This window comes from Calonectris borealis, chromosome 15 (assembly GCF_964195595.1).
Source record: "Calonectris borealis chromosome 15, bCalBor7.hap1.2, whole genome shotgun sequence".
Taxonomy (NCBI): domain Eukaryota; kingdom Metazoa; phylum Chordata; class Aves; order Procellariiformes; family Procellariidae; genus Calonectris; species Calonectris borealis.
Window position 1 is genome coordinate 17,620,553 of NC_134326.1, and position 20,290 is coordinate 17,640,842.

A 20,290-nucleotide genomic window follows, 5' to 3' on the forward strand; every position below is an offset into this window, starting at 1 on the left:
CGGGCACGCTGCACGTCTGGAGGCTCAGCTGGCTGGCGTGCTGAGGGGGAAGGAAGGACGGGGTTTGTAATTAAAAAGTGCAGCAGGTCTCAGGTGGTCTGGGCTTCTATTTCTGCCTCCACTACCGATTCCCCACTTGGCTTTAACTGAGTCATTTGGACCAAACAGACCCTGGGTCTGGGTGCTCAGCACAGCGCACCTGAAGCCAGAGGGGACCTGAGCTCTTGGAGCGCTCGGTGGGGATAAATGTGAACCGTGTTGAGCTGTGCTGCTCCAGAGACAGTGGTGACATCCACACCCAGTGCCCGTTGTGCTCGGCAGGGTGTTATCGGTGATAACAGTTTCAGAGGGATGCGTGCATTGCTGTTCCTTGTCTGTCCTAGGTAGTGTTTAAGAAATGAATACCAGAGTTCATATAGACATCGGTGCTCGTTTACTGTATGGGTCAAAGGATATGATATGCCCTGTGTCAGTATTTCCCTTCAGATAAAAAAATACTTTCAAAAAAAATCCCATTTACTTTGAATCTCTCGTGGCTTTGCCTTCCAGCCGCAACGTGCAGAGGTGCTCGAAGGCTTGCCTGGTGCCCACCAGCTGGGCTGTGAAGGGCGCTCTTTCAGGTTCACTGGTGGCTCCAAACACATCATTTGCCAACAAAGACATGTGTGGAAATTATTGTTTCTATGCTGAGTGTATCTTCTCCTGCTGAGAAGAAAATGCACGTTGGACGCAAGACTGCAAGGGCTCCTGGAGTCGCCCTCTTGAGAGCAGTTTACAAAAGCCAGGTATCAATCAGCTCGCAGATAAACTGCCCTCTTGGCTCCTGGCTAAATGAGTTTCGTCCTTCCCTTTGGAGGACCGTGGCTTCGGTGTTTGACAATGTGGAGCAAATAATACACAGATTCCAGGGTTAAATCTGTGCCAAGCCATTCATGGGAGCCGGTCGCAAGATTAATAGTTTTGGTGTCATTCACAAAAGTCTTGCCCCTGAGACATGTCTTGGACCAAGGGGAGACAAGTCTTCCATAGCCCTGTCTCTGGCTCCTCCCGCTGAAGGGCCACTCTCATCTCCCACCTTTCATTATTTCTGTTCCTGGTTTTCTCCCTGTCTTGCAATCCTCCACCCCCACTCTCCCTAAATTAATCTGCCTTTCCTCTGGCAAGCTCTTCCCCTCCAACACAATAAGCCAGGCTGGAAGATGCCTCCAGAGGTCATCTGGTCCAGCCTTCCCCTTCCCCATGGCAGATGACTTTCTCCTTCGGTTTCGCTCCCACCTCCATGAATATCTGAGCTGCCGCTTTGTCATTCTCCTCTCAGCCGTACAAATATTGCTCTCAGAGACCAGGTGACAGCAGGAGGGCTATTTTTTAATATACACAGTGGTCTCTCTCAGGTTGGGAGTGGCCTTGATCAAAATTATGCTTAGGTCCTTGCTCCCCCAATTTTGAGGGAACAAATTGCGAATTCCAGGTATTTTTTTCCTTTGTTAAAATTCTGCTAAGCTGAAGAAGTCTTGCCCTCTCGTATTGTTGTAGTTAAACAAGGAATGGGTGGATGAAGTATGTAATATAACACTTAAATCATGCCTAAAATCCACCAAATTTTCCTGGCTTTCCATTAACCTTTAATAGTTTATGTATATGCATATCTAGGCATGAAAATAAAGGGCAAACTAGAGTGGCCAGGAAGCAAGACTTCAATGCCAGCGGTGAAGACAAGATTTATATTTTAGGAATTGTTCTTATTTTTCAGCCCTGAATCAATTCATCCCCCCCCACTTCTCTACAAGAGGTATTCTGGTATTAATATTTAAAATAAAATGTTTGCAGAGTGTGCAAAAGGTGCTGAGCTGACCGATCAGAAAAAAGCAGAGCTCAGGCATCCACACTTCAACCCACCAGTGCGTCCGCTCTGGGGGGACGGGGACTCCCCCTGCCAGGGGAAGGTGCCCTCAGCCTGCGGCCTCGGCGGTGATGCTGCTGCAGAACTGCACCCCTGGCTTCAATAGCTGCTTTAAAAATGAGTCTGAAGTGGCTTTGATCTAAAGTCTGGTTTGGTTTTTAATCAGTAGCCTTGAACCCAATCTCTACACCTCCCCATATTTAGAAATACTTTTTTTCAGGTTTACATTTCTAATCTACACTTTTGATTTTTTTATTTCTTTTGTTTTTTTTTTTTATTTCTTATGTGACAGAAAACTCTGATTTGTCTTGAAATTCAACTTCTGCATCATATTTTTGATCTAGGAGTGGGAGATAGACCGATCACAGCAGAGATGATGTGTGCTGTCAGGAATAAAAAGGGAGTATCTCAGTGCCCTCACTGGACAAAGACCCTCCTCCAACCCCGCAGCTCCCTGCCGCCGGTGGTGGAAGAGGGACCAGGGGAGAAACATGGGGATGATCACAAGACATCTTCGTGGCTTCAATGCAGAATTCCTTATTTATTCCATGGGCTTGTGGCTGGCCAGGTAATGGGTGTGTACTCAGCTACTTAATAGTATATGATGTTCAACGAATAGCTTTGAAAAGACTCTCCCAAAATCTTAATCTAAACTGTCTGGCTGCCGGCTGTGCTCACCAACCCAGCACTGGTTCCAGTGCTGTCAGCAACACCATGAGGATTAACCACGGTGTAACCAACAGCCAAGGATGGGGTCTCCTGTGGTCACCCCCCTGCCAAAGTCCTACAGGAGAGGAGTGTGAAGCTGGGGGTAGGAGGCAGAGGGCTGTGCAACACCTCGTGGGACAGGTACCATCCCCTTTCTATAGGCAAATGCACGCGAGTGGCTTGGTCCAGGTCACACATACAATGCCAAATGCCTTTTTTGTCTTTGGTTGATTTTTATTTATCAATAAAACAATACTACAAAACATGGGAAACATCTGCATTAAATACAGATCTGCTGTTACTTTGCCAGTTTTTAACCTGCTGTATTTACAGAGTTCTCCCCTACAGACTTTTCAACAGCAGGAGCCCAAGGGCTGGTCGCTGCCAGCTGGAGGTCGGGGCAAGGACCAGCTCCTTGGTACTCCGCAGCAGCAACGGGACAGAAAAGTCGAGCAAGAAGCGAGTATCTGTTGCTTTCTGCTCTCACATGAGACAATCTGGTTGTCTCAGTTCCCTGCAGTAGGTTTGCTCTTTGCCCTGCCCCTGCCCTCGGTGCAGCGGGGAGAGGCTGTTGCTGGAGGGTGCATGGGTCTGCATCCCAAACGCCGCAGTCCCACCTGACTCCTGCTTGACAGTGGAAGGGATCTTCCTTCTCCACTGGATACCATCAAACTCCTGAGCTCCTCATTTGCTCTGGTTTTGGGGCACAGTAATAATTCATTCCCATTTCTTTTAAGGCCATGGATGGCTTGCACGGTCACGCCTCACCCTGCCTGACCATCGTGTCTTGTGGGAATTGCTAAGATCAGCCAGCAGAAAGGGTGATGCAGGTATTAACTGGCAGCCTTCCCATCCCAGACCTTCTCCTCCGCATACTGAGTGCTTGGACAGCTTGTCGTTTTGGGGGTTAGGGGTTACACCTGGGGAGAGGTGTCCTCTCCTCTGACAAGTGTTTGAACCAGCGATAAGTTAGTGCTGTTCTTCCCACCACCGCTAACCTGTGTGGCTTACAGGAACAGAACAAGTCCAGACCTGGCCTGGTGCTGCTTACCCTGATCACAGGCTAGAACAACTATAACTCATCAGCAAGAAAAAGAAATATACATATGTATATATATATTTCTATATGTATAAACTCCTTTAATTATATAGTTGTAAGGCAGATGATTAAAATTATCTTCTGATATCACCTGGTATCAAAGGGAATCTTTCCTACTTTCCATGCACATCATACAGTGCTGCGTAGGGAAGGTAATTAAATCCTCAGTAATTATCATACAGGTGTTCTAACCTGAACATCTATTGCTCTTTCACACCTGCCCTGACATGAAAAGAAGACAAGACAGTACTCAGAAGTGCTAGGAATAGCAAAATTTAGCTTCCTGCCCTAGAAAATATGTGGGAAGCTGCAGAGCTGAGCCCCTGCTCAGGACAGAGGTGTGACCTGCCTGGGGACAGGACCCTGCTGCCACAGCAGCCATCTCAGGTGCTTCCAATGTCTTCTCCTCCTTTGCACACTGGAAGGATTGAGAGAGGTGGGAAGCGAGACCAAGCCCCAGACAAGGGCAAAGTGGGGGAGCTGGAGCCAGAGCCCAGGCTGAGTTGTGGACCAACGCCTCCGAACATTTCTTTTCCTCCCAACTGCTGGAATTTGTCTTCACTTCAGCAGTCAGTAAAGAAGAAGTTGTTTTTTTTTTTCTCTCCACATGAAAGGGAATGAGGACAATAATATATTCCATAACAGTTCAGCTTTTCTTAAGATTTATTATTAGGGAGCTGGCCAGAGCCTTGCTAATTGGCACGGGCTGTGCAGCACGGTGCGTGCTCGCACTGAAGGGGACTGCTCACACTCATACCCGAGACCCTGCGGACATGACACCTCTGTAACGAGGCACGTTCGTAGAGTGCTGCTTCCCAAGAACTACCCCCAACATTGCCTAAGACATGATAAAGTATTAGCATAATTAAATAAAGTTGAAAGAAGGGCAAGAGCAGGTACAGCGCTACTGCTCTGTTTGTGGTCTCTTGAGCCATCAAAGCAAAACAAATCATTTTTACAAAACAAACTTTGATCTTAAATTGATATCTTTCATTTTGTCTCTATTTGTCTGCCCAGGCAATGGAAATAATAGTCTAGGACATCTAACTACACCTCCCAAAAGCTCAGCAGGTCTTAAAGGACTTTTTTTCCCGGGACAATGAGTATGCTCATCCTCAGGGGTCACAGACAAGATCTGCTGCTGCCTGAGAGCCATCTCTGTGTACAGGTGTGTGCATCCCCCAAAACCCACTTAAACCCCAGAGCATGGCTTAAATCAACATATACTAACAAGTAGAGCTGCTTAAAATATTTTCAGCAAAATGTGCTCTTTTGAAAAAGCCATAGTCTCACGAAGGCATATAGATGTTGGAAGGAGCGGGGTTGTCTTTTAATAACAGATGCTCAGGTTTGTGAGCAGTGGCTGTGCTCACCGGGGCTCGCAGTGAGCCCACCCGCCGCCTGCCAGGGTCACTGTTGTGGGACAAAAGTGGGCGGCCAGGATGGGGAACAAGTTATCAACAGGTCCATGGAAACGAGATTATTCAGGAATGCACGGCATTGGAAACAGGTCTGGATGGAAAAAAAAAAATGTGTGGAAGGGGGACATGGTGAAATGTGCAAAAATGCATACATTGCCATTCTAAAAGCGAAGGATTTCAAATTTTGTTCTCAGAAGTTCTCATTTTTCAGTTCAAAACTGACATAATACAAACAAAAAAAGAGCAAAAATGGGTGTAATAAATCATTATTAATTTCTTTTTTGTTTGAAGTGAAACATTTCTTTCATTTCAGCTTAGAAAAAATGATATTTGTAGTTTCACATTAAAAAAAAAGAAAAGAAAAACTTCAATTTTTTTGTTTATTCCAAACTGACATTTAAAAAAAAATTGGTCAGCAAAGTGAAAATCCATCAGTCACAAAGATCTCGTCCACACAGAAGTGCAACAGCTCCACAGACATCTGGAGTCCAGCTATTTGCAGTTACTGGTTCATGTTACTGGCGCTGAATACCAACAGCAATTTAGATATATGCCATTAGGATAAAAAAGCGTACCCAGAGAAGTAACCTGTGTCATTTCTAATAAAAAATTGGCCATAGCAGCATCACTACTTGTTTTATTTGTATGAAGATGAGGGCACTACCATGTAAGCTGATCTTCATCTTCACCTTCCAAGCTGCGGTGCCCCAAACTGCCCCTGGCCAAACGAGCCCCAGAAGAGGATGATGCTGCTCACCGGACAAGCCAGCAATGAGCTCCAGATTTCACACGGCACCCGGGAGAAAGCAGGCAGGTAAACAGGGTTACAGACCACTGCATTTACTTAGAAACAACAGCAGAACCGTCTCCCCATTTCATCCCTGCCCTTTCTTCCCATCTCCCTGGCTCCGGACAAGGGATCATTAATTTGGGAGAAGCTCGCCCGAGAGCTGTGATGGCAGTTTAGGGACTGCCGGGCCCCTGCTGCTGGCCCTGCAGGTGTTGGCATGCTGTCACCGATGCAGAAGGCAGGCATCTTCTGCACAGTCATCTGCTGGGGTGGGAATTGCGTTATCATCTGGCTCGTGGTCCTTCCAGCATCGGCCGTTTGCAGGCTGCCAGCGGAGCGAGCTGGTACAGCAGGCTGTGACTGCCGCTCGGCGAGCATCACGCCTTGCCATCTGAGGCGTACCTTCCAGAAATCCTTTGCTTTCCATATGCTTGTGCAGATACTGTAACATCCAAATCCCTGCCCTGGTGAAGCACCATATGAGGGAAGCTCTGCAAAGACGGGATCTTTCATCTCCTCCCAGGAAGAGGCCATTGGAAAGGGCTTCCTCTGAAGAACAGCCAAGTACCACAGATTAAAAATAATAATAATAACTTAAAAAAATCATCCCAGGATACTCAGCCCCACAAGTGAGCAATTGCCTGGTTTTCTGGCTCTTTCAGACCCAGCCTGCCTGCAGCGATGCTGCCCGATTTGAGTCGTGCCAGTGTGTGTGCGTGGCTGGAAAAGCGATGAGAGCCGGGCCATCCAGGGCGGTGATTACAGCACTACCAAGCCCCGATTACCCCCCAGACAGCTGTGCAGAAGGGAAGAAGAGATGACAATAAACCCAAATTATGAGTCTGTCATTCCAAGAACAGCACTGCTGGGGGAGAGGATTGCAAACGGCTTCCTCCCACTCCCGGCAGCCTTTCTCTCTTTTTATCTTTGCAGCAGCTACTGGAGGAACGTAAAGCCTCACAGCTGGGCACCATCTGCGGTCCTTGGGACCTGCCTGGGATGGATAACGAGGGGACCAGCACCGAGAAAGGCCACAGCTGGCTGCCCCTCCATGTCCAGAAGAGAGATCCTGCCTTTTCCTCTGTATCCTTCTCCTCCTGCCATGCCCTGCGTTATCTCCATTTGTGACTCAGCCGGTGGCTGTAATGAAGCCTTCCCTAACCAAAGCATCTTTAAAATGACAGAGGATGAAAGTACTTCAAAGTATTCTTGGAAATACTTTGGCAGGTAACCCCTGATGCAATGATGGCTTTTCCAGAAGTATTGCTGCTGGTGACAGTACTTTCAAATCACAGCATCAGAAAATCTCTGTTCAAGACAGGGAGGCGGAATAATCTCACCCTCCGACCACTGAACTGTTATTTTCAGCCCAACTCAGAAATAAATGAGGAAAAAAACCCCACCACCTTCAAGGGAGAATAATCCCCAGCCTGCAGGGAACTGGTTAACATGAACCGATGCTAAATCACAGTGGGCAAGAAAGCATGTATGTATCCATCTATGTATTTATGTGTGTGTGTATATATGACAATTGAAGGATACCAACTTATTTATTCTTGTCTGTGCTCTTACAGTGTATATGCACTGATTTATTTGAATGGCAAGACACAAATTAGCTGCAGTTTTCAGCCGCCCAATGCCACAACACTGATAGCTGTACTTTTCACCAGCGTATTGTATAACACCTAACCCGCACACGGAAACGATTAATATGGAGTGGCTCTCTTCATTTATCGTCATCCTAAACAAAAGGTCATCTCTTCCGCCAGCAGTGACGCTGGAGCAGAAGGCAATAGCAACACGTTCATTTACCACCTCCGAGCCTCTATAAATAGGCATTTTTTTAGCAGTTGGACCACAGCTACCTGGCAGGTGCCATTGCATGAATGACTCCACACAGGTCACAGCTGTGACTTGTTTGGTTTTTTCCAAGATGTCTCTCTTTCTTTCATGGTGTTATTTGTACCAGGGAAATACAGCAGGCTAAAAGCTACACGATTTTTTTTTACATACCACAGTAGAAACAGTTACCGAGTTATATTTGTCAGAATCACAGTAGTTTATGCATATTTGCTATTCACAGACTGCAGAATATTGCCAATAACCTCACTGGTGGGGACTGACAACACGGAGATACATGCATTCATGTGAGACCATAATCAAAGATGTCTATACTGTATTAAGCACATTCATTTTTTTAAACACCTTCCAGTAAAATCGATTCCTTTAAATTTGTAGTTAAAACTTTTTTCTTTTTTCCACAATTACGCACAAAATAACCTGTAAACAATTTGACATTACACTTATGTACAAGTGAACCACGTTGGAAAGTAGAGAGGTAATTCAGTGGGTGCCACTTAATCTACATCAATGTGCAACAGACTGACTCAGCCTCAGCAAAGTCATTAAGTGCTTGTATGAGGTCCGAAAATGTAACACGAGCAAGGCCCCGAATAGATCACAAAATCGCCAAACCCCCCTCTAAATCCTGTGTTGGCTGGGAAAATATTGCACTCGCAGCACTCACTCCTGTAACACGGGTATGTCTGTATAAACCAAAGCGCCCGGGTCGGATCACGTCCTGCAAACACGGGGAAGGGGCCAGCCCTGCTCCCTGCCCCGCGCGCCCGCTCCTCGGGGCCAGGGTGGCATGGCCAGAGGGGACGGGCGAAGGGACATCAGGGAGGACATCCCCTGTTGAAGTCCAGCAACTCCCGTTCAACCAGCTGGGCCCTGCCGTCCTTCTGCTTCACGTTGGTAAGTTTTGTCTGTTTGATTCTGAATTCTGCTTTTTCGTGTTTGCTTTATCATTGCTATAGTTTAAAATCTGTAATATCATACTTATAAACTGATTTTTTAGCTAAGTGATATCGATGCCAAGAAAAATAAAGAATGTCTTTTTATAATATAAATAATTTAAAAGTGCTTTTTTGTTTTTTTACTATTAATCTACAAAACCCCGTTGGGGCATAAACTATCCATAAGACTGGACAATTATTTTGTACCATGATATACATGGGGCCTTATGCATAAAGTACTCTGAAAGTCAAGTCCACATGCATACTCGCAATGGTGGAAAGGGCTTCAGGGCAGGGTAAGAAGTTGGAAAATTTTCTCCAGCCTTTCTAGGGCTAGGAGAGCAGTGAGAGATATGACTGAAGGTCTCGGTTACATTATGGTCATTGCCAATAAAAATCAGCCTTGTTTTCTCCTTCAGACCACAGCTTTGCAAATAAAATTAATAAATGGACTCACAAAACTAGAATTAAAAACCCAAAACATGTTCTCCAGAGTGCTGTGAAGCCTTTATACGGCGCATGCAGATGATTTAGGGAAAAAATAAAATAATTTGGCCCCCATGGAATCTATGTAAACTCACATGTTCTCCCTTCGTCTCCGATGCTTTGAGTCCTACTCAGGTGTCTATCTCGAGGCATTTGGGCACGTAACAAAGCCCTTGGAACACTGGTATTTCTGACCGTGAAAGCCATAAGCAGGCACGGGTTGCCGAGGCCAGCAGGGATGCGCACGGCTACGATGAGAGCTAAGCTGAGCCCAGCTGAGCTGAGCCGAGCCCAGGCACCAGCAGCGCTCGCAGCCAGGACGGTGCCCGGGGCACCACGTGCACCCAGCAGCCGCAGGGGTGGCTGTGTCACCCACCTGCGAGGCACTCATCCCGCGGTGCACTTGTGCAGCAGTACCTATACCTGCCACGCTCCTGCAGCCCAGCGTCCTAAGCAGAGCTTAAGCAAGACTACTAAACAGACCACGATAATTAAAGACTGGCTATGCAAGACCATCACCAAACGACCAGACCTGTTTGCCATACACAGAACTGATGAACATTGCGAGCAACATAAGTGGATGTGAATTTTATTACAGCTTAACGGTTTTCTCTCATCCTCACTGACACAAGTGCCCATCTTTCTTGAGAAAAGGTGTTTTAGTAGAGTCTCAGTCCCACTGAAGTCAATGTAAGTTTTCAAATTAGTTTCAACAGAACTTTGTTATGTGTGGAAAGTAGCTCAAAGCCCAGTTTGCTCCCCAGATATCTTAGAAAGAATGAAGTACTCTGGTAATCGAGTTTCATTTTGGCTTGCTACCGACAAGTAGCCAAAAACATCCTAGGGATAGACACGGGTTCTCTCACTGAAACAAAGTAGAATTGAGCTGAATAGTTTTAGAGCTCAAAACCTGGCTACCTTTTAGACAATCTGTTACTCCAATTTCATTTTCCCCCTCTGCATTGCATCCGTCTCCCTCCTTTCCCTCATTGCCTCATTTCAGCAGGTAAGCAGAGGGGGGCTGCAGCCCCCCACCCCTGCACAGCCCCAGGGAAAAGCCCAGGAGGGAGGAAGGTGCTGGACGTGCTGAGCACTGACCGTATTTCCCTACTTCTGCTGAGCTGACGGTTTGGTTTCAGGTACCGTTTTGATACCCACCTATTGCAGGAATTTCTCCCGTCCCTTCTAACAGTGAGTGGTGCCGCGTCCTGCAGGCGGGGGAGAACAACCTTGCCAAAAAGGCATAAGTATATGCCTTTCATCCCAAGGCGCATGTATCTATTTATCTAACTATATGTATGTATACGTACTTGTATATATGTATATATGTATGTGTGTGTGACATTATTTTTTGGGAACAGGTCTTCCAGAGTTAATACATCACCCTCCTGTGATAAGAAAAATCACCATCTCAGTGCCTGCACGCTGTGGACACCACTAGGAAAGGGTTCGGTTGCTCTTTCCTGACCCGCTGCCGCCCGCACATGGACTGTGGGGCCGTCGTGGAGCAGTGTTTTTAATTCCCCTGGTGCCTGACTCTACCTGGCCATGGTTTCTGCTCCCCATTGCACAGTGCCCCCATCCTCTGCCCCTCCAGCCCCAGCGGCAGAGCCAGCTGCAGGGGCTCGCGCTGGCAGGGTCCCGTGCCCGGCGGTGGCCCTGCGGTCACCTGACGGTGGCAGAACAAGGTGCCCAAAGTGTGGCTCTTTGGTGGGGTGCGGTTCTCACCGTGGGGTATCGGTGGTCCAGAGGAAAGCAGTGAGGCAAGAGAAGGGGACCTTTGAGCAGCAGTAACGGATGCTGTGGAGCATCCAGCATTTAGGGGAGGGCTGGACGGCTCCCCACCATTGCCCAGGGGCTCCTCTACAGCAGAGGCCGTTCCACCTAGAGCCTGCCAGTCAGTCTTAACAGCAAAAAGCCTCAAAGCACAGCCCCCAGGTCCTACATCAAGCCACCTCTAAAACAGTTGCAACATGAAGTTAGACCAGAATTAGATCCCTGCAATAACGCAGCAGGAAGTGCATACGAACACACACAGACACGAGTGTGCACCCACCCTGGGTACCTCCTCTCCTCCGGCTCCATCCTAAATTGTGTTTCCTAGCAGGTTTGGCCTGCCTGTGATTACTGAAGTTTAAGACCTTTATTTCTGTAGCACTGGAGAGTAATAACCATTTCATCTAAAACTGAAGACATGAAGGCCACATAAATCAAGCCCATTCGGGCGCATTTCATTTGGTCTAATTTTTCTACAGTTATTAATCATTGTGCAATCCTGTGCACCCCGAATGTCAGTCTGGGAACATGGACGCACACACCACACCCCCCACCCCAGCGCCTGTTCTTCCACTCTGTCACAACTATTTTATAGCCCAAATATTTGTAATATTAAAAAGAGACAGGAAATAATCTGGAGTGGTGGGAAGGACAAGGTTTTAGCTGCAGTCTGCTGCCGAGGAAGAGGGGTGATCCATCCTGAACTGCATGCTCAGCTGGAAATCCCGAGGGAGAGCCTTATTTATTCCCCAGTTTTGTTTGCTTGGTGCTAGAGCCAGGGGGCAAGATGCTGGAAGTGCTGAGTAGGAAAAGAAAAATGTTATAAACTAACAAACAAATAACTACAAGGAGCCAAATCTATGGATCTTGTGCAAAACATGGATTTCCATGTGAAAATGTGCCTTTTGAGCAGGTAAGTGGAGGGCTGTACAACTACCATGCCTGAACTCGAGTGTGAGTGAATATCTTAAAACCTGAATTGGTTCTAGAGCCTGATACCAAGAAGTGCTGCGTTTTCTCACTGAGCCCAGCATTTCCCAGGTCAGACCCGCTATTTCACAATCCTCACTCTGCGTTACCAATTCTGCACGTTCACTATAAGAAATAGCACCCTTCTCGCTTGTAAAACCTCAGCAGAGATGATGCCAAGCTGCCACATCCAAGCCCTGTTCTCCAAAGACTGGGAGATGTATTGCTGGGAGGGTTTTCCCCCCTCCCTACAGCCAGCTCATGCTTTTGGATCACTCTGGACAAGTATTGCTTCCTTTTTTGCTGGTAAAATTTGCATCCTCACCAATAAACACCTGCATAACGTCTGCAAGCTGAGCGATGGGTATGAACCTCTGCCTGTGTGCTCGCGCAGACCTTACGGTTCTTCTGGCAAAACAAAAATGTGGGCGCCAGGTGTGTGGGCGCAATGGAGCCCTGCAAGCACAAAGACACCACCTTGCTGAAACTGCATGAAGATCAACAGGAATAATCTGTGCATACCTGACACCATCTCCCATAGCAGCCTCTGAAATTTAAAAGGGGGGAAGCCCTGGAACCTGCAGGACACTAAATAAGTCAGAATCAAAGTGCTTTGTGTTACCAGCACTATCACTTCCCATATTTTTATATATATATATATATATATATATATATAAAATCTCCTTCTTCCTGTGCCTGTAGAAAATTAATTTATCTCAAATACTCTAGCTGGTTTGTTCCCAGCTATGGCCAAAATAGGTTAGCTGGAGCAATTCACTTTTCCGTCACTCTCCATGGCTCACCCGCCCCGGCAGCCTGAGCTCACCCCTGAGCCGAGCCCCCCCCAGCGCTTACCTGCTCCGGGTTTTGCTGGCCCTACGCCTCTGACCGCTTGCTAACACCCGGTTCCTGGGCGCTCTCTGGTCCTCGCTGCTGTGCTCATGCATTACCCGGCAATGACAGCCTGTTGCACCCCACAAGACCGACCCGTTTCCCTTCGCCGAGATCCGACGCCCCGGGGGGGCTGTGGGACCCCCGCTCCGATCAGTGCAGGACCAGCCTTTCCCACGGCTCCCCGGCCGGCGCGCGGTGGATAACACGGGACACTTGGCGCAGTTTGCTGTCTAACATCCCACTGCTGGCTGCGGACGGGACCGACACCGAGACGGGCATCTGCAGGAGGGAATATGGCTACCTCCTTCGGGGGTTTGCATTTTCTCTTGAAACGCACATGGCTGGAACGGCGCTGCTCCCGTCCTCTAGCAATCGATCCCCCGCCAGTCAAAGCACTAAACGTGGCTTGTTAGCTGGATAATTTCTTGTGTTTGCTTCTGTGCCGGACAGGACCCAGCGCCCGCTCTCCCTGCCAGCTGGGGCCAAACACTCCTGGCACAGGCGCCTGGCAAGCCTGCAGAAATCAGCCATCCTCACCAGCACGGCCACTCCGCCTGCCACCGCACTCGACCCCGGAAGAATTCCTACAGCTTTCCAACTGGGATCATCACGCGTTTAACCCACTGGCACCGGAGAGCCTTGAGAAACATAACAAGAGGCATGGGGAGGACACAGAGGGAACAAGATCATCAAAAAGAAATGGAATATTTTGCTGACGGCTACAAAGACCCACACACTGTTCCCTGGGCTCCACCGAAATGCATTTACTGAAATGTCTTGGAGAAGTGGGGGGGGGCAGGGAAGAGAGAGAGAGGGAGCAGGGGAGAGAGACAGCGAGATGGGTTTTCTACTGTTCAACCCTCAAAGACCTGAAGAAGAAACGGAACATCCACAGACTGCTAAAAAATGCTCTTTTTTGAGAAAGTGCAGTTATAAGGAGAGAGCCAGAAAATCTTTAAGCAATATATATTGATATATATATACATATATATATACACAGAGATATATATACACACATATATATATATGCACATATATATATACACATGCTTAAGGTAAACTGTCATGGCATAGCTTGTTTCTTTGAGCTGTGTACATCCCTCCAAACAAACGCACTACAAGGAGAACGCAGAAGGCATGCAGTCCACAGACACCCCCGGACACTGCCTGCTCACGTGCCATGTTCCCACCGGCATCAGCAGCATCCGCACATGAGCATCTCTTGTTGTCGGTCTGGTTGTGCCCTTAAGGTATTCAGCTTGTGTAAGACTCAGAGTTTACAAATAAAAGCGTTTGTCATTGTGCTTCCACGACTGGAAAAATATCGTTACCCTATGACTATAAATGTTAAGGTGAAGTAGGCAAATTAGGCAGTACTATAGACATGGATTTTTTTTTTTTTTTGGTGACCTAACAAATAATTATTATTGGGAATTATTTTCGTATCACTTAGAATCTTGCTCTAACGGTAATAAGGTTGTGTGCTTTCCCCACCCTGAGCCTATAGGTGGTACTTCCGCAGCAGTTCGGATTGCCAGGGATGTTTCCTTTCTGGAAACCTGTCTGGGATTTTGATTTTGAGGAAATCCTGGATACACTTTTCTAGCTCCTCCTCAATGGAGATCTTCTCCTTCACTGCTTTTTTCTTGCTGGAGTTGGACTCCCGGGAGCTGGAGGTGAGAGTCCGGAGCAGGTCGCTCTTCCTCCGGATCTCGGACTGTTGCAGCAGCTGCACCGGCCCCTTCTTGGCCGGCCGGTCCAGAGTCTGTATGTTGGGCTGGCGGGTGACGGGGCCGCAGATGACGGTCTCCTGGGGGGAGCTGGCCTCCGACTGGCTGTCGCAGCTCGACGTCGACAGCTCGTTGCAGGACGTGCCGCTCTCTCCCTCCTTGTCGCCTTTGCCGTTCTTGCAGCAGCAGTCGCAGTGGGACGAGGACCACCGGGAGGGCTCACCTGCAAGGGGAACAGAGAGCATCCCGGGGTTACCCACAGCTCCGAACCCCCCGCCCGCACCCAGAAACAGGCTGCTCACCCACCGCCGGGCTCGCTGGAGAGGGGAGGGATGCAGCCACCCGGCGCGGCAGAAAAACTCTCAGGGAGCTTTCCTGAATGTCACCATAAACTGTCAGCAAAACTCCACCCGGTCTCAAGTGGGAGCTGATTTCCATTGACACTGGAGCTCCTTCATCTGCTCCACCTGCACATGTTGCTCAGGTCCCCTGTGGGTCCTCGGAGACATCCAACACATGTCTGAAAGTTTTCTGAGATCCTCAGTGAGAAACAGTCACACGAGGATCCAGTCAGGTATTTAACCAGAGTGAGCAACCATTGCTTCAGGAACCCTAATTGCTTTTCAGGCTTGTCATGACCACCTCCAGGCTTGTAATTATACCACCTCCACCCACCAACCCAAGGCCAAACCCTGAGCAGATCACACGGGGCTTTTGCTCCCTTAAAAGAAAATCCTGATGAAGTCCACAGGAATTTTGCCTGAGGAAAGACAGAGAAAAAACAGAATGAGGACTTCAGATTTTGTCATTCCCGGTCCATTCCTCCAAGTTTTACCTGTCATTCCTCCAAGTTTTACCTGTATGTGGGGTTCCTTTGAAGCCAATAAACTCATAGGTGTGAATAGAGGTTACAGGGCCAAGGCCACGTTTACTAGCTCAAAACAGACAAATAAATGATGAATTTTTGGCTGCCAGGAGGCAGGACATGGCAAAGCCTGCTGCCCCTTCGCAGCCCAGCTACCATCTCTGCAAAACACGATGGGTCCAACAGCTCGTGTTGGCACTGGGTTTGCGTTTAATAAAGGCAAGTCTGGACAGGAGGGAATAAAACTTGTTCGCATAGGAAGGGTCTGTCTGTGCTGGTGTGCGAAGAAGTCAAGGCTGTGCCCGAGGTAGCTGCAAGGACTGACAGATCTCACCTGGGAACACCAGGCTGCTTAAATCCCATCGAACCCTCCTAGCCTAAGTCATCTTTCTGCCTTTAAAAGGACAGTACTAAATATGCTGTTAAATCCAACTTATCTCATTTTTTCCCTGTTTGCCACGTTCAGGTTAAAGACCCGTGGATTCTGCAATGATCTTCTTTGCACAATTACACACAACTGCAGAATCCTACCCCTCATTAGCAACCACATGTAACAAACCAGTGCAGGTAAATGCCTTGCCACGGGCTCTACCCCAGAACAGACCAGCATAAGCAACGTGGCATGGGCTGGTGGCTCTCCCGTATGGCCGAGGAGAAATTTTGACCCTGCTGCAGGGGACGGCACCACCGCCACCACTGCTCCATGGAGGTTTCATGGCTGCTCCGTGGCATTTCCCTGCAGCCCCACGGCAAGCTGGCTCACAGCAAACACCCCACTGGGAGAAGCACACCGGTGCCAAGCTCAGAGCCACCCCACCGGTGGGTTTGTCAGCAGACAGGTTATACCAGACTCGCTCCCTCCATCTCCTCCCAGCACGACACGTGGTGTGGTCCCATCAGAGGGAGCAGCCCTAAGCAGGACCATTGCTGGCACTGCAGGGTGAGGTGCTACAGCAAAGTAACGGTGAGAAGGGAACGGCAGAGGAATGTCTGCAAAAAGCAAAATACACAGATCCTGGGTACAGGCAGCTCACACTGATCTTTTTCTGGATCTTACAGGTAAAATCCTGGCAGTCACAAAGAAATTCAGTGTTACGGGTTTCGGTTTAGTCCCCATCATGCGGCGAGGAAGCGGAGGGCTGCAGGAGGCACGCCAGCACGGGGAGCTGGGGAGCCAGCATCTCTGCATGGCACCACCACGGGATGCGCAGACATGCGGCCCTGGAAATCACACACTTTCCCAACGGCATGAAACAAAACAAAACAAAACAAAACAAGATGGTCCTCATGTCTAAACAAAACATTCAGACAATACTGCTCCGCTCCCACTGCTCAGAAAAACGTTCGCTATTATTCCACTCTGTAATCATCATAGTCTTTATACTTTCATTGGATTAAATATGACCATTTGTTGTTTTTTAAAGTAAGAAATCAAACAGTATTCAGGTTTGTCACTACTTATGTCAATACATCTCTGCCGCAACAAAAAGGATATATACAGCCCGCTATAAAATTCAGAATTGGGTATCAGAAGGCGCCTGGCGTCCCCAGCCTCCAGGGAACACTGCTTGGGATGTTGTCTTTTCCATTATTGACAGCTATAGCACCCCTAATTTCTCCAGACATCTTTTCTTCTCTGAGGCTCCATAGCACAGCCAGCTTTGGCTGTAAGACGGTGCAGCCAGGGCCGCCAGCCTCCGTCCCAGTGGGCATCACCCCCCCAGCATCCCCCCTGCCCACCCAGACCCTGACCCCTGCGGAGAACTCACATCACTTCAGAGGTAGCCTCCCCATGCATGAGGGCTTGGTCATGCACAAAACAGAGGCTTTTGGGAAACACAGTCCTTCATTTGCATAACCCATCGGTGATGGGAACCCCTGAATAGTACTTAATTTATTTCCCGATTCATGTAGTGCATGGCTTGATTTTTTTCTTTTTCAGCTGGAGACCTGCCCAAATGCAGCAATCCGTGACAAAGGGGAAGAGCTGGCATTGATAACAACAATTCCCTGACCAAACCACTGCAATAATTATGGATTTAAATGTCATTTGGAACCATCCATCTTCCCACTAAAATGTAATCATCATTTCCAACTCCTGCAGATTGGTAACACTATCCCGATCAAGAAAAGCATAATTCAGCTTAGCGACTTTGGACCAGCAATACGGCCCCTGGTCTCACCCAGGAGAAGGAACCGGAGGCCCCGTGGCCAATATGGGACCCTGGCGCTTGTGGCATTTCTTACAGCGGTGCGAGGGGCAGGGGAAGGGAAAGGGGGAGCAGTCGGGTCGGAGCTGCAGCATTGGCCCAGCGGTTTTTGCAGCAGTGACAGGCAATGCCTGGTGCCGGGATCGCGGTCATGCCGGCAGCTCCCGCACGGCTGCGGGGAGGGCGGCAGAGCGGAGTGAGGCTGATGGGGATTCTCTTCCAGGCTCTAAGGTGACCATTTGCTGCCACCACTGCAGAAACAGGTCCCCATCAGAAAAATGGGGCAAAAAAAGAAAAAAAAAAAAAAACCCATTGCTGCCAATTTCAAACCCCCAAGCCTTGGGAGCAGACCCTGGAGGAAGGGGGTTTGCAAGCTCATGGCAGCGAAATGTCAAAAAGCTGTGCCTCTGATAGTCACTGCCGGCTCTCCCATTTCTCCATCTTTTTTGCAACCATGAACACAATGCATATAACTTACAGAAACAGGTGGAAAAACAAGTCAGGAAGCCCCTCCTCATCTCTTCCTTCCTCTTCCTTGTCAATGAGGAAGGAGTCTTTCAGGCTGTGAGCTGTGTGGCTAAATTTAATTTATGGACTTGCTTCAAGACCTGTTCTGTATCTTGTCTGAAAAAAGTCAATAATGGCTAAATTGAAATTTTTTATAATTTCCTTGGCTTTGACTAAGGCATTACCTATTGAGCCTTTGTAAAACTCTCATCACACGTCCTCCTGAAAAACACATCCATGAGCTGTGTTGATTTGCAGCTCCTTATTGCAGTTGACGTTACACCTCGGTGAGGGTTTTCCTGCGTTGCAGCTACTGAGTGCTTCCTGCGCGGGACTGCTCCAGAGCCTCTGCCCTTCCTAAACACAGAACCGCTTATTCCAGCAAGCAACCGCCAGCGCTTGAAAGGCAAAAATTAATCAGGTGGAAGGGAATCGGTCAGGGTGTTTCTGGCCGGCCATGTGGAAACACAGAGATGCTGGGAGAGGACTGCGTCCCCGTCACGGCTCTCCTGGCCAGCGGGAGGGCAGCTCCTGGTCTCCTTTTCAGTGTTCGCTCTGCACTTGCATGTAATTACTTTTTCTCTTCTCACTGCGAAGTCAGTCATTTTCCCCCTGCTGCTTGCGTGCATTTAAGGACAACAGTGAATCCTAACGGAGGAAATACATTTGACGGGCACCACTGCTGCCACCAGCTCTTTAATGGTGTGTTTTCCCTCCTCTGGATGCCAGGCTCCCTCCCCGTCACAGCCCCGGAGGACAGTGGGGCCGAGCTCCCGGCGGGCAGCGCTGGGGATGCTCTGCTGCTCCCACGCCAGGGACGATGCGTTCCTGCTGCCTTTGCTGCTTCCCCACCCCACGCTGGACTGAATGAAGTCTGAAAAATGGTGAAAAATGAGTCGAGAGGGAAAAGGTCACTGCTCGGGTCGGTTCCCATTAGCACGCCATGCAACCTCCTCCTACGTTCTACCACTCGCTTTGAGCATGGCAGTTTTCGGTGCCTCCCCAACAGTTTCTAAGCAAACTCATGGGGACATTCAGCTAAAGCCCATCCATATCCCATTGCAGCGGGACAGCCCGTGAAATGCAAATCAAAGGGCTGTGCTCGCCCAGCCATGGAACAAAACTCCAACAGGTGCCTGAAGTGTCCAAACAGCCCGGATGCCGAACATCAGACACCAAATATCAGACACCAAATACCAGACGACACCAAATACCAGACCACTGTGGTGGTGCAGGACATTGCTACGATCACCTAATGAAACTTTGCAAACCTGAGCTAGTGTTCGGCACACACTTAGGTCACAGACACCTCCTCACAGATGTAACTTCATAGCTATGGGGAAGAAGAAGGGGTGCAGCCCCACTGGGTCAGACCCTGCTCGGAGGTGGCTGCGTGGGCAGGGGGAGCCACCAGCTGCCATGAAGCACATCTACAGTATATACTTCATTACCACAAAACAAGCCTTTTATAAGTTAATTAAGACCTAATAGATGCTAATTTCACTTAATGAATATTCACCAACGATGGGCATACTGCGGGCGAGCCAGGAGGCAGAAATTCATCCATTCATGAGGCAGAACAGCAAAACCAAGGGAGATCCGGGTGCTGGAAACAGCCGCGGGGTTTGGAGAGGTTCCCCGGGCAGAGACCTCCCGCCGGCACCAGTGTTCAGTGAGCTGGGCTGGGCTGGCTCGCTGCGAGTGGGGCTCGGCAGGAGCGCTGGTGTCCAGCAGCGGATGCTCTGGGTATGCAGAGCATCTCTGCAGCAGATGCAGGCAGAGATCTCCAAACGCCCTGGGGAAAGGCGAGAGCCTGGCTGAGCAGCTGCCGCAGCAGCAGGGAGAGCTAAAACCAGCGAGCTCCTTTTTGCAACCCGAACAACTGCTCTGCAGAAAAAGAAGGGGCAAAGATGAACAGATTTCATTTTGAGAAATACATTTTTGACACCTTTAAATGGTGGGGAAGTCTGTCAAAAACCATCCTGCCAGTCTGGCTTCCAGCCTTCCTAACACCTCTGGCCTCAGCCCAGCATCACGCAGCCAGAACCCCGGTTGGGTGTATGGGCAGTGGGAATTGCCAGACGTGTATTTTTACTTTTAGCTACAAAATAGGGAGAGCTCAAGTTTTATGCTG

The 20,290-nt window shown here is 48.8% G+C and overlaps 1 protein-coding gene and 1 long non-coding RNA gene across 3 annotated transcripts in view; one reads left to right on the plus strand and one right to left on the minus strand.

Annotated features, from left to right (window-relative positions):
- The window catches only part of LOC142088780 (uncharacterized), a 255,710-nt gene that overhangs the window by 23,568 nt on the left and 211,852 nt on the right, over positions 1–20,290 (plus strand). The window contains exons 9-12 of one of the 2 annotated variants that reach the window (XR_012675989.1): positions 550–785; positions 2,248–4,878; positions 5,829–5,945; positions 6,855–10,015. The exons of the other annotated variant lie outside the window; for it this stretch is intronic. This is a non-coding gene — a long non-coding RNA (uncharacterized LOC142088780). Of the gene's footprint in view, positions 1–549; positions 786–2,247; positions 4,879–5,828; positions 5,946–6,854; positions 10,016–20,290 lie in introns of those variants that run through there. 2 annotated transcript variants of the gene reach the window in all.
- Positions 13,968–20,290, minus strand: part of KCTD16 (potassium channel tetramerization domain containing 16) — a 78,516-nt gene continuing 72,193 nt past the window's right edge. Inside the window, exon 3 of the mRNA XM_075164463.1 lies at positions 13,968–14,797. Coding sequence (XP_075020564.1) covers positions 14,346–14,797 — 452 coding nt within the window. The 3' untranslated portion in view covers positions 13,968–14,345. The remainder of the gene's footprint in view (positions 14,798–20,290) is intronic.